The sequence below is a fragment of the Puma concolor genome, chromosome D3 (assembly GCF_028749965.1).
Source record: "Puma concolor isolate L17-30 chromosome D3, mPumCon1.1.hap2, whole genome shotgun sequence".
Taxonomy (NCBI): Eukaryota; Metazoa; Chordata; class Mammalia; order Carnivora; family Felidae; genus Puma; species Puma concolor.
Window position 1 is genome coordinate 94,074,969 of NC_141678.1, and position 25,853 is coordinate 94,100,821.

At 43.5% G+C, this 25,853-nt stretch overlaps 1 protein-coding gene across 14 annotated transcripts in view; it reads left to right on the top strand.

Moving 5' to 3' along the window:
* Nucleotides 1–25,853, top strand: part of ATP9B (ATPase phospholipid transporting 9B) — a 250,770-nt gene that overhangs the window by 48,017 nt on the left and 176,900 nt on the right. For 10 of the 14 annotated variants that reach the window (XM_086683265.1, XM_086683275.1, XM_086683276.1 and 7 more), the window contains one exon: nucleotides 2,261–2,369. In XM_086683265.1, the coding sequence (XP_086539391.1) occupies nucleotides 2,261–2,369 (109 nt within the window). Of the gene's footprint in view, nucleotides 1–2,260; nucleotides 2,370–16,610; nucleotides 16,670–25,853 lie in introns of all 14 variants that reach the window. The other 4 variants (XM_086683267.1, XM_086683271.1, XM_086683273.1 and 1 more) reach the window with 1 other exon arrangement.

A 25,853-nucleotide genomic window follows, 5' to 3' on the forward strand; every position in this document is an offset into this window, starting at 1 on the left:
TCTCCGAATTGATCTGTAGATTCGGTACAATCCCTGTGGGAATCCCACGTAGCTTTTTTGGCAGAAATTGACAAACCGATCCTAAAATTCATATGGAAATACAAGAGACGCAGAGTAGCCAGTGCGTCCTAGAAAGTAGATCAGTATTGGAGGACTCCTGCCTCCCATTCCAAACTTACTTTGAAGCTATAGTCATCAAGAAGGTGTGGTACCAGCTGAAGGATAGATCACGGGATACACGCCGAGTCCAGAAACAAACCTTGACGCTTAGGACAACTTGATTTTTGGCAAGGGTGCTAAGACAGGTCAGTGGAGACAGAGCCAAAGAATGAATTTGGACCCTGCCTCCTGTCACACACAGAATGTAACCGAGAATGGGTTACGGACTTAACTGGAAGAGCTGAACCCAGTAAGACTCCTGGAAGAAAACAGAGGTGGAGTTTTGGGATCTTGGACGCTAAAAGCCCAGGTGACCAAAGAAACCATTTAAATTGGACATCATGAAAATTAAAAACTTGAGTGCATCAGAGGACGCTATCAAGAAAGTGAAACAATACAACCTGGAAAGTGTAACCTCACGCTTGTAAATCATATCTCTAACAAGGTATTTATATCCAGAATCACATGAAGAGCTCTTACAACTTCGCGTGAAAAGACGAATGACACAGGTAAAAAGTGGGCGTAGGATCTGAATAACGTTTATCCCAAGAGAACGTGTATATGGCCAGAAAGCTCATGTCAAGTGGTACAAGCACTTGGGAAAGCAGTTTGGCAGCTTGTGAAAATGCCAGCCGTACCGTGTCACCCGGAAGAGGCACTATGGTTGCAGGGGGCTGGGAGCAGGGGAGATGGGAAAGGGGGGTGAGCTTTCTCTTTGGGGTGATGAAAGTCAGATGGTGTTGATGGTGGCACAACTCTGAATGCGCCGGGGACGGCCGTGTTTCAGTAAACACAAGGACCATGGGTTCCAGGGGCCCACGTGCTGTAGCCTGTCGGCGACACAAAAACAGCCCTGGGATAACAGGTTGCTGTCCCCTAAGTGGAGTTGCCCGGCCTTGCCTTGGCCATTTTCACAGTAGACGGGGGGATGCTCATCAGTCAAACGAAGCCTACTGGACAGTGTGGTCCGAGAGAGGTTGACTTGAAGAGTAGCCGTGTAATGTGTCAGAAAACACCCAAGTAGCCTTTGAAAATGACTCCAGCCACGTTAGCGGTGTAATAGATTTCACAATAGATTCCAAGTACATAGGTATTCTGTAGGGGCGCCTGGGTGGCTCAGTTGGTTAAGCATCTGGCTCTTGACTTCGGCTCGCGTCATGACCTCACAGTTTGTGAGTTCGAGCCCCACGTTGGGCTCTGCGCTGACGGCACGGAGCCTGCTTGGGCTTCTCCCTCTCTCTCTGCACCTCCCCCACTCCCGTGCTCTCTATTTCTCTCAAAATAAATAAATACACTTTGAAGAAAGTTTTATTTAGATAACATCAAGTTAATCGGTCCAGGTTTTTACTTAAAAAGTGAGGAAGTAGGGGCGCCTGGGTGGCTCAGTCGGTTGAACGTCCGACTCTTGATTTCGGCTCAGGTCGGGATCTCATGGTTTGTGGGTTCGAGCCCCACATCGGGCCCTGCGCTGGTAGTGTGGAGTCTTCTTGGGATCCTCTCTCTCTCCCTCTTTCTGCCCCTCCCCTGCTCATGCTGTCTTTCTCTCTCTCCCTCCCCCCCCAAAATAAAAAAGATAAATAAAAATATTTTTTAAAAAAGTGAAGAAAAAAAAGCGTGGTGGCTGTGCCTGTGCCCCACGTGTGTCTGTAGACGCTGCCATGGGGAGAAACTTGTCGTGCTGGGATAGCTTCCTGTTGCTACGCATTTCATTCTACCAGAAAGAGAAGTATAGGAAATGTGTGATTTTGGTGTCAGTCTTTGTTAATTTGAACTTGAATGCTTGCATGTTCTGAATATAATTCATGGGGTTTTTGAAGATTGTTGGTTTCCTTATTTTTAGGTTACTAAGTCCTTTCTGATGTTTGGCTTGAAGTACAAGCTATGATACGAATTTAAAAAAATTTTTTGGCTGATAGAATCGTAAATCTTATATATTATATATTTTTAGTGGTGTTTCATTGTTCCTTTTTGTCTTTGTTTTCATTTATGTTTTAAAAGTAACAAATTGGCGGGTGGGGGGGTGGGGAGTAAAACTTTTTGTTACTGTTTTGTTATTTATAATCCAGTTTTCTCAAATATCTGATTTTATTTTGTCTCATAGGGATTCGTTTTGGCTGTTACCATCATGAGGGAAGCAATTGATGAATTTCGGCGTTTTCAGCGAGACAAGGAAGTAAATTCACAGCTCTACAGCAAGCTCACAGTAAGAGGTCAGCAAGACACTTTTGATTTAGTTTATCATTTGCTTAATGTAGCCATCACGTCAGAGTTAACATAAATGAAAGAAAACGTCATAATTCTGTTACCGAAAATAGTATTATGCAATACATATGGTATCTAATTAATTTTCTTACGATAACGTAATGCCTACAAATTCAAGGTAGATTTTTTATTCATTCTCCAGATGCTGGGATGTGTGTGTATGAGTATAAACATGTACACACTTAAACACACATGTGCACACGCGCACAGAGAACTGGTCGTGTGGTGCGCTCTGTCACGGTTTGTGTATGAGGGGTGTGCACGTAGACACGTGTGAAACCCAGCTGGTGCAGGACATAATTTTATGTCTCTGTTTGTGTCAGATTTTCAACACAGTCGTAGGGTTAGACAATTAGTATCAGGGCCTTAAACTGTTTAAGTGCAAGGTCTCGGAGCACCTACAGTTCATGTCATGATCCAAAGTGGGACTACTTTATGCCCATTTCTCCTTAACTTCGTTCAGGGCTTTTAACCCTTGCTTAATTTATGTTTTTAAAGAGTTTGTTTATTTGGTCTCTCAGTCTCAGTGGAAAAGCAGCGATGTATTGGGAAGAGTGTGGGGAAAGTATTTGTGGGTGGGCATTACGCCTGTCAAAAAGTGACAGTGACACCAAGACAGTGATCGCATCAATGAGGGACAATGAAGGAAGGCACCGAAAAACTAAACACGTATTCATAATAACTTCAAAGCCTGTTTCAAAGATGAGGTTTAGAGTGGAGTTTGTACCTTCTGATTACGTGGGGACATTTGTACGTTGAATTATTTATTTGAAATAATTCTCCAAAAAAATATTTGTATAGCTTATTTGGACAGATCTCGTGTAACGTAAAGTTTATCCGTTGAAAGTGTGCGGTTCGGTGGCTTGGGTCTGTTCACAGAGTTGTGGAAGCATCACTGCCGTCTACTTTTGGAACGGTCTTGACGTTCTAGAAAGAAACTCTGAATATGTTAGCCGTCATCCCATTCTTGTCCCTCCTGCCCCTCCTCCAGCCCCGGGTCCGTCCCCCGGCCTGCTTTCTGTCTCCATGGGTTTGCCCCCGAGGAGCAGGTGTCCGGAAGCCTGTAGCGTGTGGGCTGGTGTCACAGGCCTCTTTCCCCGGCGTCCTGTGGTCACGGGTCATCAGTTCATCGCTGGCGTGGCGCCTGGCAGCGCTCTTTTTCTTTTCGTTGCCCAGGGCTCCTCCTCTCTGTGGCATGCCGTGTTTGCTTCCCATTCAGTAGTGGGTGGACATTTGCGTTGTTTCCACTTCAGGCGACTATAAAGAATGCTGCTGCAAATGTCTGCGTGCGGTTTTTCTGTACAAACGTGATGTTACTTCTTCTGTGAGCATACCAACCACGAGTGAAATTGCTGGATTATATGGTAACCACGTTTTTGAGAAACTGCAGACTACTCTTCTGATCGGCCTTGCCAGTTGGCCAAACCAGCTGCTGGTTTGCTTTGTCACCAGCAGCGTGTGAGTGGTCCAGTCTCTCTGCGTCTTCGCCGGCACCTGTTAGCCTCTGTCTTTTTGTTGCAGCCGTCCTGTTGGGCGTGAAGTGGTAGCTCGTTGTGGTTTTGACTTGTGTTTCTCTGGTGACTCATGACGTTGAGCGTCTTTTCATCTGCTTATTGGGCGTTTGTATGTCTCCTTTGGAGACGTGTTTTTTCAGATTCTTTGCTTACTGTTGGAACTGGGTTCTTTTTTTTGCATTTATTGACTTGGGAGAACTCTATATATTCTGGATTTAAGTCTCTTGTCATTCTGTGATTTGGACATATTTTGTCTCGTTCGGTGGCTTGTGTTTTCTTTTTCTTGGTGTCTTCTGACGCACGACAGTTTTCATGTTGATGAAGTGCTGCTCGTCTGTGTTTTCTTTTATTGCTTGTGCCGTCGTGATGTATCTAAGGAACAGTTTGTCAACCCAGGGTTGCAAAGGTTTACTTCTATATCTTCTTCCAGGGGTTTTATGCTTTTAGCTCTGACGCTCAGATGTGTGATCCGTTTTCATTCTGTAGTTTGTGTGGGTGTATGACATGGGGCCACATTCCTTTGTGTGTGAGTATCCAGTTGTCCCAGTGCCATTTTTGAAAAGACTATACTCTTGCGATTAAATTGAACGGTTAACTAGTGAAGAGTTTTGATGTATGAAGTAATGGCATGGTGGAGGAAAGGTGTGTTGTAGAGAAGAGGTGAAGTTTTGGAAAAAAGGAATCCCCAGAGTGGCCAGGTAAATTAGGTGTACCTTTGATGTGTCTTTTTTGGAATATAGTATAGGTCCCGGCTTAGTTTTTAAATTGTTTTCATTGTGATATTTGGAATGAGTAGAGATTTGTTTCCGTGTATTAATTGTATCATTCAAAACTAAATGGCATGGTGATATCTGTGAACCATCAGTCGGCAGACCTGCCTGCCCTCCTGAGCGTAGAAGCAGTGAAGGGGCGAGCACTTGCCTCAGTGAGAGCAGCCCACATTCTCAGTTTGGGACTCCAGGCCGTGGCTCTGAAGGTAGTGGAGCGGCACGCACTTGCGAGAATTGTGTCTGTCCAGCCTGGCAGGGCCACTTGAAGGACCGAGTCAAGACGGTTGTCTCTCTTCCTCTGATTGGATGTCACTCAGGGCAGAAGAGCCAAAAAAACAGTCGGCATTTCGGAAGCCTGTGTCAGCAGCAGTGGCTGGGGGGCGATAGGTGATAGCTGACACAGTGAAGAGAGTGTTGAGTGCCCGCTAGAAGGAGCTGGAGACAGGATTCTTTGGAAAATCGGGGCCTTCAGAAGTGCGTGTGTTGACAGGAGAGTTTTGAAAGCCACATCCAAGGCCGGCACTGAATCATGCTCAGAAAAGACCCCAAGAAAGTGTTTTGCCTCTAGCCAGTCTCTAGGCTCACTGCAAGCAGAGGTGAGGTCTCAGGCAGAGTTGTAGACAGCTTGCCGAGTGCCGGGTGCCCCGGGACAGCCAGCCTGCCAAGGCTGGGAGAGACTGTTCGCTCCTTCCCTCCCTCCCTCCCTCCCTCCCTCCTTTCCTCTCTCCCTCCTTCCCTCCCTTCCTCTCTCCCTCCCTCCCTCCTTCCCTCCCTCTCTCCCTCCCTCCTTTCCTCTCTTCCTCCCTCCCTCCCTCTCCTTGTCTCCTGTCCTTCACCCTTCCTCCCTTTCTTCCTCCCCCTCTCATTCCTTCTTCCCTCCATCATCCCTCCTTTTCTTTCTTAATCTCACCCCCTCCCCTTGCAGGGAAATCTTTTTCAAAACACTGACTGAAAGACTTCACAGACCACACATGACGAGGAATACACACTTTACAAAACAGTTCTAGAAAAGTCACTAAACGTGCACGGCTACAGCATATACTGAGCAACAAAAGGAACCCAGAAGAGGAGGACGTGACTGATTTCCCGAGTTACCAGATTATAATAGTCAAAATGTACAGGTTTCCACAGGAAATTATGAAGCATGCGGAGAAACCATGTGGCCCAGTCATAGAAGAAAGGAACAGAAGCTGTCCCTGAGGAGGCCCAGATTCTGGACTTACTGGACAAAAATCTAACTCACCTGCCATAAGTATGCTCACGGAGCTAAAGCTAAACTGAAAAATGTTAAGAGACATCAGGAGAACAATGTACTGTATTAAACAGAAGATCAGTAAAGGTATAGAAATGATAAAAAGGAAGCCAAGAGAGATTCTGGTGCCAAAAATTATAATAAATTGCAAGAAGAACTCACTCGAGAGTTTCAGTGGCAAATTTAAGTGGCCGGGAGAAAGAATCCCTGACCCTGAACCTAGATCACGTGAGATGATCCATTCTGAGATGTGGAAAGAAGAATGAGGAAAGTTAAGTAGAGACTTGGGGGCAGCACTAAATGCGCTAATGTGCGTGCATTGGGAGTCGTGGGAGTCGTAGAGGGAGAGGGTGGAGAGAAAGTTTGAAGGAATAATGGCCGTTAACTTCCCAGATTTGTTAAGAGACATGAATCTACACGTTCAGGAAATTCCGTGAATCCCTAGAAGGACAAACGCAGAGAATCCACACCGAGACGTTGTAATCAGACAGTTCAAACCCGAGGACAAAGAGAATGTTCTGAAAGCAGCAAGGGAGAGACAGCTTGTCACACACAAGGCCTCTAGAGTAAGAGCCTGTGGAGGACAGGAGGTGGATGACGTTTTTAAAATGACAAAAGAAAAAACTGTCAACCAAGAATTGTGTGTCCCATTCACAAGTGAAGGAGAAATTCGGATGTTCCCAAATGCCTGTAGAATTGAAAACAGGCACTCGAGCAAATACACATGCAGCCACGTTCATGCAGCGCCCTTTATAATCGCCAGTAGGGGAGAACAACCCAAATGTCCATCGGCGCGTGAGTGGATAAACAAATTGTACCGTTTTCTCACGTTGGAGTATCATTCAACCGTAAAAATTAATACTGATACAACGTGAGTGAACCTCGAAAAAGCCGTGTGAGAGAAATCAGACACAAAGGGTCACGGACTGTACGACGTCATCTGTGTGAAGTATGGGAACAGGTAGATTACTGGAACTGAAAGCAGGTTGTGGGGGGCACTGCTTAGTGGGTTGACGCATCCTTTTGTGGTGAGGAAAATGTATTTGAACCTGATAGAGTGGGTCGCACAACACCGTGAATGTACCCCGTGCCGTTGTAGTACTCACTCACAATGGCTGATTTTATGTTATGTCACTGTCACCTAAAAATAGTAAAAACTGTTGATGAAGGCATACTAATAATTAGGGCTTTTACACTTCTATGATACTCGAACTCAGAAGATCTTAAAAATAATTGTCAGTGGGTTTATTTCAAATACAAATGGAGATTTACCTTTTTACACAAAATTGATGACCATTGGTCCTGTTTGAAAGGACGTTTTACTCGTAGATGGTAACGGTGTGGCTATCTCTGACTTCCTCCTCTGTGATCTGTGTCAGGTGACTTGCTCATTTGCATAACTGCCATCCTAGGTAGGTTGGTGTTCTCTCCACCTTACAGGGGAGGGGCCTGAGGCCGCTGCTCAGAGATCTGCTCAGGGATCTGCCTCGAGTCCCTGCAGCTTCGGTGGAGCGGCTGTGTGAGCCCAGCCCCCTCCGACTTCATGTGACTGTTCTGTGGGTTGTACATTGCTCTGTGGCTCGTTATTCTGATGCAAATGATTGCTGAGTAAAATCTAGAATGTGAAAAATGCACGTAAAAATGTAAATATGCTCCTTGGCTAGTCTGAAACTTGTTTTCTTGTGAAGGATATTCTTTGCTCATCTCCTTTATTTGTAGCATTTCATAGGTTATCTGTTCTTTAAATGGCATTGATGGCTCCTTCCTTATGTGACTTAACTGCGGTTCGTCTTATCGTATTTATCGTATTTACAGTATTTGAATTTTGTATTTGGAGTTCTTACATACATTCTTGTAGAAATACTCTGGGAAGATGTTCCCTGCTCTATTTTTTCTTTTGAAAAGGAAAGCCACGACCACTTTTAAGTATGCTCGGATCTTGAGGGTACTTTGTTAGAAGCAGAGAGTATTTTAACTGGTGCACGAGCTCAGTCGACACCGGGTGATCTTTAGCCAACTGCACACTTTGCTGCTTGAGAGGCTGTCTTGTCATGTGGGAATTTTCCACGTCTGTTGCTGCTCCGTTCTTTGCTTTCTCCTTGTTTGTGACCTGCTTTATGATTCATGGTTCTCTCCTAATGGATAGCGTCCGTCAGAGTTAAGGAGGAGAAAATGAAATTGTTGGCAGCTTTTCAGAAATCCCTGATGAGGAATTTGAATTGTGGGGTCATTCTGCTTTTGGTTTCTTGGGATCAGTGCTATTTTTTTTTTTTTTTTTTTTTTTAACCTCTTGCTCCAGAGAGGTGTATAAATTGCATCCTGGGCTGTAATCATTCTGCTGGCTGGTTCACGATTCAGTTCCAGATACTTAGTACTCACTGTGGTCGGCACTGTGATCCCCTCCGGGGATTCAAACACGAGTGAGTCCTGGACTGTGGTTTTGAAAGAGCTCCTGTAGTATTCTAGCAGATAGGATAAACTCAGAGGTTTTTGTTTACTTGCTTTTGCTTTAATCAACCATCAAATCTCAGTAGGACTGTATCATGTCACCCACTATTACTGTGTATTCCAGATGCACACCTAAAGCTAATGTGGAGCTTCAGAAATGATCGGGAATTAATTCTGGGCTGTGGCTTCTCTTTACACTTGGTGATGACTGATTTCCAGTGGCTCTTACCTGTTTCTTGTGATGGTTATGGCATTCTGTTGTTCAACGTGTTAGACATATGAAAGAGAGAAGAAAGTCTGTTGTCTTTGAACTTGTGTACATTGTGTGTGTGTGTAGTTGTCAGAGAGAACGCTCACATATTTAGGTGTTTCTTGTGTTCCAGTTTCCTTGCCAGAAAGGAACTTGACCCGCTGAGACAGTGTTCTTTCTTCCTGTGTATTTTAGCATCTTTGATTCTTTTGTCAACACTGTTGTCACATACTTGTTAAAATTCTTACTGTTATTTTTACATAAAAAATCATGAAATACCTATTAAAATTTTATCATCTTTTAGTGAAATTTACTGTTTGTGAGTAATGTTTTCTTGAAAGATCTCTTTTAAAAAATCCCTCTTTAGTGCATTTTACACACTGTCTGTGGGCAGTGCACACTTCCCCAGGCACGTCCTAACATGTAACTGGTTTCTTGGGTTACTGCATCTTCCACTTGGCAAGAAGGAGTCCCTTTTGTGACAGTCATGTCTTCAGATAGTTGGGTTTCTTTTAAATAGTACTCTCAAATGCTGGCTAAATTTTCCCATCAGAAATTGCTTAGGAGCTGATGAACTCAGAAGTCATTGGAGTGGGTTTCTGCAGCTGCTGCTCAGAGAGGCATCGGTGACTTTCCTTCTTATTCACGTGCCATCCCTCGTTCGTCCACTTCTGTGATGGTGCAGGTCGAGTAGAACGGTATGTCTTTTCTCACGAGGTCAGAGCCTGCTCGGTGCTTCCCGTTCATCTTGGGTGGTTTTCAGCATCTGTGGGCTGAGCAGCGTTTGGGAAGTATCCGTTCAAGAATGTTCTGGATACATTACTACAGGTGTGCCGTCTAGTAGCGGCTCTCCATCTGTCAGATCTGTATGGTAGGTTTCCATCGGTCGGTCGTCGTAGGTTGTCGTGGGTTGTTGTAGGTCGGACACGATCAGCAGCTGAGATTCATGATCTTATCTGCTCCGCCCTCTGTGGCTGCACATGGTGGACGCGGGTCCGCTCGGGGCGGGGGGGGGGGGGGGGGGGGGGTTGGGGTAGGGTGGGGGGACAGATACACAGGAGCAGATTCATAGCTTCGGGACCGGCTGTGCGTGACCCGTCGTGCTTTCTCAGCTCATCCTGGGAGGATCTGTGTGAATTCATTTCTTTGTGGCCTTGGTGCGCCACGTGTCTTTTATCACATTGTTTGGAGATTGAGGCCCAGAATACGTGAAAGTAACAAGAAACGCCGGCTAACACGACGTACCTTGGCACAGGTGGAGTCGTGTGGCGGTGTGTGTGTCGCCAGCACCCCGCCCCCTCCCTCTGGTAGCGGCTGTTACTGTGCCGGTCGCTGTGCTGCTGGGTCCTCTGCTCTGTGTTCGTGCGGCTGTTTTCCCCGAAGGTTCCGAGGTTGTTGGCACCTGGCAAGATCTCAGACGATGGATGACTTAAGCAAATGAGGGGTTTCCAGAGCAAATATGACAGCCCTAGGTCTGTTCGCACTCCAGTGTGCCTGCCTGCGCCTCCCCCAGCATCCTTGCTCGCGTCAGGTACAGCATTGGGTTTAACTTGCTGCCTTGACTGGTGAAAAATACTCTCCTTGTGATTTGCTTGCTGCTTACCTTTTCACATTTCCTTGCTTATTGTGATCTTTTATATGAGTTTACTCGTCTTTCTTCATACGTCCATTTCTACCTTTTCAGAATTTCTCTAAGAGAAGCTTATCACGTGACAAATATTTTTATCTTGTTTGACTCATTTTTTATCTTTTTCTTTAAAATTTGTTTTTTACTGTTTATTTATTTTTGAGAGAGAGAGAGAGAAAGAGAGAGAGAGGGAGACAGAGTGTGGGCAGGGGAGGGGCAGAGAGAGAGGGAGACACAGAATCCGAAGCAGGCTCCAGGCTCTGAGCTGTCAGCACAGAGCCTGAAACAGGGCTCGAACCCACAAACCCTGAGATCACGACCTGAGCTGAAGTCGGATGCTTACCCGACTGAGCCACCCAGGCGCCCCTATCTTTTTCTTTTAGATGTAGATAAGTTTATAATTTTTATGTATGCAAACCTTCTGTTTTCCTTTGTGGTTTTTACTTTAATCCTAGAAAGGCTGTTCAACCCTAGTGTGAATATCTTAATTTCCCTACAGTAATATTTCTGTGTTTTCATTTTTCATAGCTGACGTTTCCCTCCATTTGCAATTTCACATTTCAGGTGTCTATTCCGTGGAGAAGGGACCTGTCTTCTTTTTTTACCGCAAATGGTTAGTTAGTTCCTTTAAAACCAGTTTTTAATGTTATTAAAGTTCTTTTTCCAGAGGCACCTGGGTTGCTCAGTTGGTTAAATGTCTGACCCTTGATTTCAGGTCAGGTCATGATCTCAGGGTTCATGAGTTCAGGGTGACATCATGGAGCCTGTTTGGGATTTTCTCTTCCCTCTCTCTGTGCCCCGCCCCACCCACCCGGATCAGTATGCTTTCAAAATAAACTTGAAAAAAAAAAACCTAAAAAATAAAAAAGACTAAAAGGGCACCTGGGTTATTCAGTCAGTTGAGCATCCAACTTCAGCTCAGGTTGTGATCTCATGGTTTTGGGATCGAGCCCCACGTCAGGTTCTGTGCTGGCAATGTGATGTGGAGCCTGCTTGGAATTCTCTCTCTCTCCCTTACTCTGCCCCTCCCCTTTTCTCTCTCTCAAAATAAATAAATAAATAAACTTAAAAAAAAATAAAGTTCCTTTCTCAGACCTTTGAGAAATGTGTCAGATTTCTTTGGGCCCCATTCTTTGCCTTGAGTTCTCCAGATTCATCCAGATCTCCGTGCCAGCTCCATTCCAGTTTTAAATAATGTTCCTTTTCGGCATGTTCCAGCGTCTTAGAATCTTTCCCTCCCTTCCTCAGTTATTTTTCTTTTTTCATTAGCTGGAGATTTTCTTCTCGTGAATTAGACCAGTGGCATCGAACCCTCATGAACAGGCTCGTGGTTGCTCACTGTCCTCACCTGTGGTTTCTTCTCTCTTGTACCAAGGGCCCGATGTTAGTCTCCACGCTGGGAGTGTTTGTGCAGCAAGAAACTGCCGTGGGATGAGCGAAAATCTAGAGGAAATGAGAGACTAGGGACGATTTTGAGGCATATTTAGTTCATCTCCCTTTTAGCGGTAACATAACCGTACAGAATCGCGGGGCATTGGGATTTTTGTACATTTGCAGGCGCCTGCTTTCTCGTCAGGTTTCTGGTTTTCGTGATTGAGAGTCTTAGAACTTGTTAATTATGAGCCGTTCGTGTTAACAGTACTTTGTATTTTAACCTTTGGTAGAGGTGTAAAAAGTCTTTCTAACCACAGAAAACAGAGGTTGGAAATCTCTCTTAGGCAGACACCAGCAGGCTTAACCAAGACTTTGAAGTATCTTGTCTATAGTAAGACCACATAATTTTCATTTGTATTTGTTGCTTGATAAAATATTTAAGAGTGAGATACTTAGTAAGTTTTTAAACCCGCGTACTTTCCTACAAAATCTTTATTTCGTGAAGCTGGTCATTTGCTATTGATGCTTATTTCTGCATTTGCTGCAGCAAAACGTGTACGCTGGTTGGCTGCAAGTCTGTCTGCACGGTCTCTTCTGGCAATTTTGGGCTCTTCATTGGTATTTGGACGGTAGACTGTTTCAGATAGCGAGACCATGTTAGAAGGGAAGGGGTCCAGTGAATAACATTCAGTGTTTCATCTCTGTTTCTTACGACGATATTTCATTATTTCCATATTCTTTCTAAAGCGATCTCATACTTTGTTTCCTGATAGAATAAGAAAAAAAATTTGTGTTTAACTTGAGCATCTAATTTTTTTTGATTCCGCCACTCTTTCTCTTTTCTCTCCAGCTGCTTTCGGGGGGTGGGGGTTTCCAGTACCCTCCCCCCCATCTCCGTCCTCTCTTCGCGAGCTCTCTGCCCTCCCGGGCTCCTCTCTCCCCCAGTTCCTCTCTCCGCACCACGTACCTGCCGAGTTCTGTGGTTCAGGCTGTGCAAATTGTGTTAATCCTCAGATCAGTTTTCTAGGCGTGCGGGATGGCTTGGTGTTGATCTGGCTGCATTTCAGGGACGAGAGATGCACTAAAGAACTTCCATTGTGCTGCGCCATCTTGGCCCCTCCCCCGTTTTGTTTTTTTTTTAATTGCTAAAGAATGTTGTTTTTTTTTTTAATTTTTTTTTTTCCAACGTTTTTATTTTTGGGACAGAGAGAGACAGAGCATGAACGGGGGAGGGGCAGAGAGAGAGGGAGACACAGAATCGGAAACAGGCTCCAGGCTCCGAGCCATCAGCCCAGAGCCCGACGCGGGGCTCGAACTCCCGGACCGCGAGATCGTGACCTGAGCTGAAGTCGGACGCTTAACCGACTGCGCCACCCAGGCGCCCCAAGAATGTTTTTTAAAACTACTTTGATTATTGCTGGTGAAAGTTTAAGAGTAAAAATTGGTTACCTTCCGCAAGATGCTCTCTAACCCTTACCCCCAAACAGCAGGATTTCCTTTTTTTTCTTTAATTTCCTAGGCTGTAGTCAATACAGTTCCTATGTGGATGTATTTTATCTCCTGGGCTTTAGGTAAGGTTCCTGCGGGTAGGGCGTGGCCCATTTTGTCCCCAGCCTGTGTCTCGGGAAGGATAGCTCCTGCCCTTGCACATCCGGGTCCTCCGTGCCCGTGCCCCACCCACCTTCAGCGGGAGTCCCGGGACCCCCAGCCTGAGCAGAGCCCTGGCTTGTGTGCTCTGGGACTGGCTTCACGGGGCCTTCGTCCACGTTTCCCTCACTGACCTAGGACAGCCTCCGATGGCGCCGTCGCCCTTCGTCACCTTGGGACTCTGGACATCGGTGCCTCAGGCTTCCACCTGCCGATGCCCCCAGCTGAGCCTTCTTGATTCCCCTGAGAAGAGCCTGGCTCTTCCCCGGGGCGCCTCTCCCTCTGCAGTCCCTGTCACCTGGTGGTGGTTTTTCAACTGGGGCCTGGAGGCCACTTGTCCTGGAGCGAGCTGGGCACCCTTTCTGTCTTTCTAGCTTCCTCCCTTTTACACCTGAGTCCAGCTGTTTGTCAGCTGCCGATTCCGTGGCCTTAACGCTTTTGCACTGTTCGTGGCCCCTATAATGTTCCAGTTGATGAAGTCTGATTCACCAGTTTTTTCTTTTATGGTTGTGCTTTTGGTGCCCTAAGAACTCTTGGCCTAACTCAAGTTCACAGAGATTTTCTGTTAAGTTTCTCCTGTGTTTCTTCTTCTAGAGGGATTTGTACTATATATATCTATTTTGAGTAAACCTTTGTACTGGTACCAGTAAGGGCTGTTTTTGTATGTGGATATCCAGATGTTTCCCGCACCGTTGATTGAAAAGGTGATCTTTGTCTCACTGCAGTGCCGTATACTTTGGTCAGAAATCAGTTGTCTTTTATGTGTGGCTTTATTTCTGGACTCTCTCTCTTCCACTCCACCCATCTGTTGGTCTGTTTTTATGCTAACATCATTCTTTTTTGATTACTGTTTCTTGAGAATAATTCTCGAAGTCAGGTAGTGTTTTCCTTTCAACTTTGTTTTTTTGTTTTCAGAGTTGTTTGTCTAGTGTAGGTCCTGTGGATTTCGATATGACTTTTAGAATCAGCTTGTCAATTTCTGTAAAATATTCAAATCAAAAATCCCTGCTGGGATTTTGATTGGGATTGCATTGAGTCTAAAGATAAATTTAAGGGAGAATTAATATCTTATTAATACTAAAGCTCCAGCTGTTCTTGACGAAAGGGAACAGAAGGCTGTGAGTTCATGGGACTGAGGCTATGCAGGAAGTACAGACAGCCCCCTGCACACGGATGAAAATTCCTAGAGAACCAAGAGCTACTGAACAGTTTGACCAATTCTTTATGTTTAGAAATGTGCACTTGGAGGCAGATTGCTGTACCAATTTGACACGATAGCCTTGTCGTGTTTTTGTTCATATTGTCGTATTATTAACACAAGAATTTCTGCACTGCATTTTACCATCACCTGTTTTCTTTAAACATGTACTTGCAAGGAAACTCCATAGAAATGAATGGAAATCACTGCACAATACCTAAAAATTAAAGGCTATTAAATATAAACTGTGTCTGTGATGTGACAGAATGGTACCTCTTCCTCAGAAATGTAAGACCATGATTGCGGAGTCAGAAAAGGATATATTTTTTGTTTCAAAATATTTAAAAATTATTTACTACATTTATTCCATCTTATGATTATGGCTGTTTCTTTCTCTGCTTTCTAAATGGGTCTATTACAGAGAATATAGAAAAGCAGAAGGAACAGTGGAATGGATAGTAGGAGAGAAAATAAAATTAAGTGATAAGACAGGAATTCTTTTGAATAATACTCAGTAATAATGAGATCAGTATGGTACATTTACTGCCTGGTGCTTAGCTGTAGAAAACATAACAGTGGGAGTACAGACAAGAAGCTTGAAGGGGCCAAATGAAAAAGTAACTAAAATAGACATTCTTCTGTAAGTATACTTTCTGACTATCAGTAGATGTACTTACCAGTTATGAAGGTATCTGAAGATTTGTTTCACAGTAATGCTAAAGAACATTGGTACTCTATTTTATTTTTGTTTTAATAAAAGATGCCAGAATCGTCTTTTGTTTTTTAATGTTTATTTAGTTTTGAGAGACCACATGTGCAAGCGGGGGATGGACAGAGAGAGAGAGAATCCCAAACAGGCTCCATGCTGTCGGCACAGAGCTCGACACGGGGCTTGAGTTCACGAACCGTGAGATCATGACCTGAACTGAAATCAGATACTCAACCATCTGAGCCGCCCAGGCACCCCCAAACATTGCTGTTTTATAATATGAATAAAATATAGCTTCCCCCAATAGTTCCATTCCTTATGTGCTTACTGTATAATTGAGGAATGTAGAAAAATAAAATACAAAACTTCTGGATATCCTCAAAACATATCTTTAGGAACAGTTGTGGTACTCTTGAAACTGAGCTGCTTTAAGAAGTAATTAGGAAATAAGTTTGTACTAAGTTGAACGTGGTCGAAAAGTCAGTAGTATGACTGGTAATGTTAGTTTTTGATAATGTGATGTGGGCTTACTTCCTGTCCCGTTAGCTTTCAGAATAAATTGAATGTAAAGACAGGCCTTTCCCCATGTTAAAAACGGTGGTCACGAAAAGGTAAAAATAGATCCACAAGGCTGTTGCTAGTTCTAAAAGGGAGATTGACAGAGGGAGGGGGACGTGGAGGAGGGAGGGCAGGAGGGAAGGGGAAGGGTTCGGAGTCCCAGGGAGAGAGAGAACTTGAGTAAGTTTCGTTACTTATGTAGAAAGGGTGTCTCAAATTGTGCATTCAATATTTCATCTACTCTGCGTGATGTTAACTTTGTCTTAGAGGCTTATATGTTAAGTTTTATAGGTGCTTATTGCAGACTGGATATGATACAAATAATCTAAGAATTTACACACCGTATCACGTGGATGAATCACTGTTTGTAATAAAGCTGTCAACCGTATCGGTATCAGTTATCAGTTCTGAAATGTCGGTGATTTTATACATCGTTTTCTTTACTTCTGTCAGTTCTGTGTCCATCAGTGCCATTTACAATGTTAATACAAGGATACATCTTCCTGTTATTCACTCATTAAGTCATCTTGAGTGCTATTCTGATGGTCAGTACTGGACCCAGACCTGAAATAATGGTGGATTTGGGAAGAACATTCCGGTTGGAGCCCTCTCCCGTACCCCACGTCTTTTACTGGGGACAGTTACCTGTTCGTATTTGGGAGCTAAGAGAAGTTCATTTTTGGTGACTGTGTAATCAATTTATTTTGAAAGTATAAGTACAGATAAATTTCTAGTGTTTTTCCACCCCAAAAGTTATTTCTGGAGTATTATTTGCTAATTGAAATTTTAACTTGGTGTGCTGTTGTTTCCTTGAGTTGATTATACTTCTTCTTTTCTTTAAGGTAAAGTGCAAGTTAAGAGTTCAGACATACAAGTTGGAGACCTCATCATAGTGGAAAAGGTTGATGCATTTTTAATATATTTTAGACGTGTGTATGCCGGTGATTAACATTTAGCCTGATTGCAGTAACTTTGAATCTAAAAGAAATTGTATGAGACAGTTATTTTAAGTCTTAACATCTTTTGTAAGATAGCATATATATGAAGAAGAATCTAGTTTGTTTTTGCTTTAGTACATTTCATTGTGTGCAGGTGAAATCATATTTTGTCTAAAAACAAGACCTGTGTTAACTGCTTAATATTGTATTACTAGAATTATTTCATTTGATGAAAAAACTGTATTAGTTAGAACCTATTTATAATAGAATATGTTTCGTTTTCTAAAACTTCCTATTATAGATAGATATATTACACATAAGAATTGGATATTCTTATGGTTTAGAATTTACCTTAAAGAAGGGAGGGTCAATGGAAGTCAGAGAATATTGGGAAGAAACGGCTCAGGTCTGTGGAGGCGGAAGCCGCTCAGAAAGCCTGTCAGTGTCAGTGGTGGAAGCTGCCAGCGGCCTGGGGTGAGCAGGCTGACTGCCTGTCGGAGGGGGGGGGTGCTTCTGCCCACATCCCTGAGTAATGGCCACTGAGCAGGTAGCCTCTTTGTTTTTTTCAAAGGCTCTAGGACAACTTTTATTTTATTTTATTTTATTTTATTTTATTTTTAAAAAAATTTTTTAATGATTTTTGAGAGAGAGACAGAGACAGAGTATGAACAGGGGAGGGGCAGAGAGGAGACAGAATCCGAAGCGGGCTCCAGGCTCCGAGCTGTCAGCACAGAGCCCGACTCGGGGCTCGAACTCACGAACGGCAAGATCGTGACCTGAGCCGAAGTCAGAAGCTCAACTGGTTGAGCCACCCGGGCGCCCTTAGAACAACTTTTAAAAAGTGTCGCAGGAAAAGTTGTAATAAGGCCTCTTACGAGAGTAGTCTGAGCCCTCGGTGCCAGCTGGCACCCGGGCCACGCACCCACCCTGAGCCATGTTGTGGAGGGGTTCAGTACCAGAAGGCCTTTCTCCTCAAGACCAGCGTGGGCTTTCTCTTGCTGCTTTCATCTCTACATCGGCCATGTTTTTAGGTCTGCTTGTTTGATTTTACAAAAAGGATTAAAATTGAACACACTGATGTGCAACTCGTGTGTGTGGCATTTGGTCATATGGACGTTGTAAGTCACTAGCTTTGATCCGTGGTTAGATTTTCGGATGGTGTCTTTGTTCTCCTCTTACAAAGCGCTGTGTGAATATCCTCATACACACACCTCTTCGCGCTTCTGTAGGGTAAATGCTGATGACAGATGACTGAGCCAAATGAGAGTCCGCTGCCAGTGTCCAATACCTCACCCTTTCTGTGGTCAGGCACCTGGGTCCTCGCTCCGGGTCCCTCTCATGGCTGTAGTCAGCCAGGTGGCCATCGCCTCCAGCTCGTGGGGGCTTGTTGGCAGGTTCAGGGCCTTGGTTCCATGAGCTTTTGGCCGGAAGGAGGCCGCCTTCGTTCCCGGCCACAAGGTGGGAAGGCTGGGAGTCCTCCACAGGGCAGCTCCCGGTGGCCCGTCGGGACAGAAGTGGGTAGCCAGCCCCATGGATTGCGGGCTGGGACCTGTGCCGGCAGTGACACCCATCGCGTGTTGTTTCCTTCTCAAGAGGCTGCGTGGTGTTGATGGTGGTGTTTAAGGAGCAGAGAGAGTCTCTGTGGATCGGGGAGCACCGCTTGGCCTTGTCATTGTTCCATCTCTCATTTCCTTTGCTCTCTCGTTATTCACGTTCTCCTTCCCTCTCCTGCCAGAGTTGATGGACTGTTGTGCTCTTCAGTTCTCCCTTTTTTACTGAGTAGCGTGAGTCCTTCTTGGCCACGTTGCGTGTGCTCATCTCTTCTGTCCTGTAGATGGATGTGAAGGTGGACGTCGAGATCAATGTGGGGCGTTCCCCTTGGGCCTCTCTCTGGCCTCCCAGGTGCATTCTCCATCTGTGAGAGACGGATGAGGGACATGGGCCTTTGTCGACATCCAGGAAAAGGTTTTACGGTAACGGGGCAGCTGCCCATCTTCTGTTTTGTCCCTGCAGTGTTCCACGGGTAGCGCAGTGTGGGTGGCACTCCCAACACTAGATTGGTATTATTACACAAGCATGTGTACGGCCCCTTCTCTACCCTGATGTTGAGAGATTCGGTAGCAGAGCTACAGGAAGAACTTCTAAAATATTTTCACTAATCTTCAGGAAATGTTATACACTAAAAAATAGGGGTGACACCTGTACCTGATTTAGTTTTTTTACATTGCCAGTTTTACACCTACTTTCACATAAAAATTTTCCACATATTTTAGTTACTTAAAAAACTTGAATATTTAGAATCTTGAGACATAATTTCTGGTAATTGCTATGAAGTGATAAGTTTTCAGTAGTGAATTTATATTTGTTAAACCAACTTTGTGGCTTTTTTAGGGATAAAAGTTTTTGTCTTACTGACTGACTAACCGTCATAAGGAAATGGCAGTGATATGGTAGCAAATGGTTTTGTCTTTTTACTTTTTATTTAAGGATTCTGGAAATACTTGTCACTAACCAGAAAGTTACTTCTCTGTTATTTGACCACATTGCTACTTAGAAATCAATCCTTGGATACTTCCTTGGTGGATGTTATGTTGGAGGGTAGCTCTTCTAATTCTGTATCCTGATGTGGAATTACAGTTCGTATATGGATAGTCATTGTGTAGATATTTGAGGCACGCTGATCGAGTTTGGCCCGGTGCTGCTGATGCTGGGAGTCGTGCAACTCACGGGAGAGCAGCAGCTGGGCACAGTGGGCAAGGGGAGATGTGGGCTTCGACGCCAGATGGATCTGGGTGTAAACTCCCAGTTCTCCAGCCTCAACCCCTCCCAGGAGCAGCATCTCTTTGATGCGCACTTGGAAAGTGGTAGGCTAGATCCATTCAGAGTCAGGGTCGGGTTATGCACGCAAGGCAGAGAAAGAAAATCCGAAGGTTGTCTCCTGGCTGAACAAGGAACCAACCCTCCGAAGAAGTATCTAAAATTTTAGACAGACACGTCAATTTAAGTATGAATACTTGAGGAATGTGTCAGGCAGGTAACTGTTTGTAACAAGAGACTTTGAAAAGTTGAAGGTTGTCCAGGTCGTTGTCCAGGTCCTAACACCCGACTCTGAAGTCCAAGTGTTTGAGAAGGATCCAGAGGACACAAGCAGGATTGAAGTTGACACTGTTGTTGAGTCCTTCTTCTGCTCAACCAAAATGAGCAAGAAAAGAATATCTTCTTTTTTTTCACAGCTGAATTGAAAGACAGTTTCTTTATCCTATTTTTTTAAGGTAATGCAATTTAATAAATATTTTCAACAATTTTACCAAGTATTACAATGTATATTTTAATACCCAGAACAGACATGACAAAAACTATGCAGAGAGAGACAGTCTGAGATCCTGTAAATAAACTGAGATGGGCTTCTGAACAGGTTTCCGGTAACACACCAGAAGGCAAGAAATTAGAAACGGAGGAGTGAATACCAGGGGAAACCTGACAACAGAAAACAGATCAGAAAATGCAGTCTTCTGTAATGTGTCAGTAATTTATGTTCATTGTGAACCGTCTAAATATACCAATCCAGAGACAGGCAGAGTGGATGAAGAAAGGAGGCCCAGCCATGCGCCTCTCACAAGGAATTCAAATCCAGTGACACGGGTAGGATAAAAGGAGGTAAAAGAATGGAAAAGGTACACATCGCATAAAATTAATCGGAAGTAGGAGGGGCTGAGTTAATATCCAGTGAAGGGTAGCTCAGAGCAAAGAAAATTATTAGAGATGGAGAGACCTTACATAATATTAACAGAGTTATCCACCAGGAAGACGAGACGGTCCTGAAGTTGTACTCACCAGACAACAGAACCACAGAATACACAAATCAAAAATTGTTGGACCTGAACAAAGGAAAAAGATCCACAGTTCTGAGTGAGAACTTCAGCCCCACCCTCTGAGCATCAGACAGACGTGGTGGGCCAAGCATCGGCACTGACAGAGAAGATCCCCACTGAGTCCGCCAGCGAGATCTGACAAATGCAGGCCGCTCTACCCGACAGTAGGAAGACACACATTTATTTCACGTCGCACCAAGTTTCAACATGCACCAGTTAAAGCAGATCCATAAAAGAAACCTCAAGAAAATGAAAAGAATTTGAAATCATACAGCGTGTTGTTTCATCATGGTAGAGTCAAATCAGAAATTAACAACAGAAAGACAACAGGAGAACTCTAAAATAGGTGAAAAGTAAACAGTGTACTTTAAGTATGGAATCTAGGAAACAAAATGCAACTGTGTGAAAGTGGAATTTCAACATTCAAAATACGTGGTACGCACGTGCGGCGGTGCTGAGTGGGAATTTTGTAGTCGTCAACACCTACGTTAGAAGGACGTCAAAGTCTCAAGTTAATGGTCTAAGTCCCTGGCTCAGGAGACTAGAAGAGCAGAATGAAAGTAATGTATGCGGAAGGAAGTAAATAGAAGAGCAGGTCAGTGAAACGAGACAGTAAATCAGTGAAAGCAAAAGCTGGTTCTTCTAGACAAATGAATAAAACCGATAAACCTCTCCCAGGAGTGATAAAAATGAAGAGCAGTGACACAAGTCACCAGTCTCCGTAGTGACACAGGGGACATTACTGCTGATCCCAGGCCATCGAACGGAGAATCACGGATTCCCACCGAGAGCTGTACGCTCCCTAGCACACCAGCTTCGACGAAAGGGACCACTTCTTCCGAAACCACAAACCATCAAAACAGTCAAAATGGAACAGGTGATGTGATGGTTCTACAAACAGTAAGGAAGTGGAGTTAGTAGTTTCAAATCTCTGAGAAAGGGGCGGCTGGCTGGTCCAGTCGGAAGTGTGTGTGACTCTTGATCTTGGGGGTGTAAAGATTACATAAAATTAAAACAAATAAAAATGACGTTACCATCGGTGTTTCAGTGACTGCGATGGGGACTGCGATGGGGATGAGAGGAAATTGCTTTGAGGCTGGCACCGATGAATAAAAAATGCATGTCATACCTGTGATAAACCGCAGTTGTTAAAAAACATAAAATCTCTGAGAAGGAAGTATCTAAGTCCAGATGTTTCCACTGAAGAACTCCTTGAAACCTTTAAAGAAGACTTTGCATCATTTTTGCACGGTAGTTTCCAGAAAATAGTGGAGGATGGATGGAGCATTAGGAGTCCAGTGTCAGGCTCATACCAACACAAGACAGTACAGAAAAGAAAACTACAAATAATGTGCATATACACACAGACATCCTTAGGAAAACAGTTGCCGATGGATATCAGCAGTATAGAGAAAAACGGCACATCAGGACAGAGTGGACGTTATTCCGAGTATCTAAGGCTGGTTCAGCGTTCTAAAAGCACCAGATGTAGTCTACCCTGTTAACAAACTAAAAAAAAAAAAAAAAAAAAAAAAAATTATATCAGTTGATGTAGGAAAAACATTTGGGTAAATCCAACACACAGTCATAATAAAAACTCTCCACAGCCTGGATTAAACAGTGAATTAAAAAGCACCTATAAATATGTACAGCCAAGATCACACTTAATGGTGAAAGTCTGAATGCCTCTCCTTTCAGATTGGGAGTAAGTCCAGGATGTTTGCTCTTACCACTGTTTTTTTTTTTTTTTAATTTTTTTTAATTTTTTTTTTTTTTAAATTTCTTGAGGGGGGGGGAGAGAGAGAGAGAGAGAGAGAGAGAGACAGTGAGAGACAGTGAGAGACAGTGTGAGTCGGGGAGGGGCAGAGAGAGAGGGAGACACAGAATCCGGAGTAGGCTCCAGGCTCCGAGCTGTCAGCATAGAACCCAATGCGGGGCTTGAACTCACAAACTGCAAGACCATGACCTGAGCCAAAGTCAGACACTTAACTGACTGAGCCACCCAGGCACCCATGCTCCTACCAGTCTTGACTCGACTAACATTTCTAGCCACGTAGAATAAGGCAGGTAAAGCAAATGAAAGGAATTCAGGTTGGAGAGGAAGAAATAAAAGTGTCCCTATTTGCAGATGACATGATTGTGTGTGTGGACAATCCCAACAAATCTATGAAAACCTCCTGGAACTAATGATAATGAGTAGATTTAGCAAAGTGGCTGATTATAAGATCACCACTCAAATACCAATCCCATTTCCAACATGTGGAAACAAATTAAAAATGAAGTCGCTTTATAATAAATCACTACTACGAAAACTAAATCTTAGGTATGACTGAAAATGACAATGTGTTCATGAAAGTAATCCAAGATACTGTGGATTTGGATTGAAATATTCCAGTTTTCCTCAAATTGAATATAGGTTTAATATAATTTCCATTAAAATCTCAGCAAGATTTTGTTTTTTTGTGTTCATTTTTTACATACAAAATAAGCTTATTGTAAAAGCCATTTGTGAAGGCTGAGATAGCAAAGCAATGCTGGTGAGGAGAATAACGCGAGAAGGGTGACTTCCTGGTGTTGAGGCGCATGACCGAGCCCAGCGTGTAAGAAGGGGAGAAATCGAGATCGGTGGAACATTCTGGAGAACCCAGAAATAGATACACCCAAAATGCTCAAGTGAGTTTTGACAAAGTGCAAAAGCAATTAAAATGGAGAAAGGTTGGCCTTTCAACCAATGAGCTGGAACTAGTGGACGTCCAGGGTTTAAAAAAACGAACCCAATCTGAATGTTACACATTATAGAGGTATTAAATCAAAATGGATCATGACTTTAAGTGAAAAATGTGTAAGTGTGAAACTTCGGAAGAAAAACATCAGAGAGAATACTCCAACTCTAGGGTAGGACACTGGTGTTTAGACTTGATGCCAAAAGCATGATGCGGAGAAGAAAAATAACGGTAAGTTGCATCTCATTAAGATAAAGCGTTTGTGCTTGTGAAAGAACACGTGACTACGATGAAAACAGGCTAAAAGGCCCAGAAGGAGACGTCTGTAAACCACATGGCTGATAGATTTGTGTATCTAGAGTATGTGAAAACCCAGCAGTACGAAGAATCAAGTGAGAAAGCGAACTGAAGACGGAGGAGATGTGTCTCCAAGAAGATTATGGCTGGAGAGTGAGCAGGAGAGGGTACCCAGCGTCATGAGTAATCTGTGAATGCAAGTGAGACAGCACCGTGACGCCTCCGTGCACACACAGCACAGCGTTTACAATGAAAACTGGTAACAACACCAGGTGCTAGCAACGATGTGAAGAAAGGCCACTCATACATTTCTAGTGGGAACATCAAATGTTACACTTACCCTAGAAAATCAATAGACAGTCTCTTAAAAAATTTAATATGCAACTGTGGTATGGCCCAGCAGTTGAACTCTTGGACCTCTTATCACAGAGAAATGTTCATTTGAATTGGCACAAAAGGCCATCCATGAATGTTTATGCCTGTATTATTCATAATTGCCAAAAATCACAAACCAGATATCCTGAATGGGTGATGGTCGGAGGAACAGTTGTACATCGTACCAGGGTCTATGATGTTAAGAAAACACGGGTCTCTGCTCCTGTGTTGCTCATAGTCTTGAAGGGAGGGAAAAATAAAAAGTATCCATGATTGTTTAACACTCTTTATGAGTGCTTCACAGAAAATAAAACAGGGTAAGGGACTAAAGAGTAATGGCCTGAAGTGAAATTAAGGGAAAAAATACCATTACGATAGCATTAAAAAGAATAAAATACTTACAAATAAAATTATTGTTAAGAATCAACTTAGCAGGGGCACCTGGTGGAGTGGGATGGGGGATGTATTTGGGTGGGTGCTTTTTTGGTCCAGTACTGCCTGTGAGATTCTTCCATTTTGTTGTGTGTCCATGGTTTGCTCTTCTCGTTGTTACACAGTGTGCCCTTTGTCCGTCCTACCGTTGGTGCATATCTGGGCGGCTTTTAGTTTTGCCTGTTAGAAGTGATAATTGTGCACACAGTGCTACTGTATATATGCCTAAAGAGTGGGATTGCAGGGCATGGGGGATACATATACTCCACTTTAGTGGATACTGGAAATGACCTTGCAAGGCAGTGTACCACGTTCTCCTCTAGTGGGCAGTGCAGTGCGTAAGAGTTCCGGATGCTTCCCGTGTTTGTCAACACTTGGCATTGTCAACCCTGTGCATTTTGCATTTCCAGTATGTGTGTGGTAGTGGTGGTTTTAACACGCATTTCCTTGAAGAGTAACAAAATTGCACACCTTTCCATATGCCTTTGGATACCTTGTTTGGGAAGAGCCTATTGAAATCATTTGCTATTTTTCTTCTAAGTTATTTCTTCTTTTCTTATCAGGTTTTAGGCCTTTAGGTATTCCGGTTGGGGGGTCTCTTATTAGTGATAATGTTGCAAATAATATTTTCCTCCCTGGTGTGCTTTGTTAAACAGATATTCTTAATTTTGATGAAGTCTATTTTATTAATCTTCTCATTGATAGTTAATTGGGTTTTTGTTTGGTTGGTTGGTTTTTAAAATTTTTGATTGTGAGGAGGAGTCTGTTAGGTTTGGTAGGGACCCTACCAAAAAATTGTCAAAATATTCTGTATTTTAGGAGCTTTATCGCTTTGACTTTGACATTTAGAAATTCATTCGGGATAGATTCAGATTCACTCGGGATAGATTTTTATGTTTTGACTGTTACAGAAATTTGGTATTCTTTCCCGTCATCTTCTGTAGATATCTGTTTCTCAACACTTTTCCTTATTGGTCTGCAGTGGCACCTTTCTCGTTAACCTGGTGTTCATGAACATGTGGGCCAGCCTTCTGTTGTCTCTGCGTGTACGTCAGTAGAACTGTCTGTCGAGGTGGAAAACCGTTTTGTCGTAATTGCTCTAGTCTGATACTTTAGTTTTATTATACTGTAGACTCAGCCTCCTTGTTTCTCACATTTGTCTTGTTCATTCTCGGCCTTTGCATTTCCCGGTAAATACTGGGAATACCTGTCAGTTCCTCCCAAAAAACGTGTTAAGATTTTCATTGGGTTTGCGTTAGATCGGTTGATGGGCACCTGACATCTTTGTGTTCTGATTTTGGTACAGGATGTGTTCTGTGTTACGTAGGTTTTGTTTAACTTCTCTCAGTAACGTTTGATAGTTTTTTCGTTTACAGAACTTGACTTGCTCTGCATCTTTTCTTAGTTATAGTCTAACGTTAGCTTTTCTTTTTACTGAAATGCACATA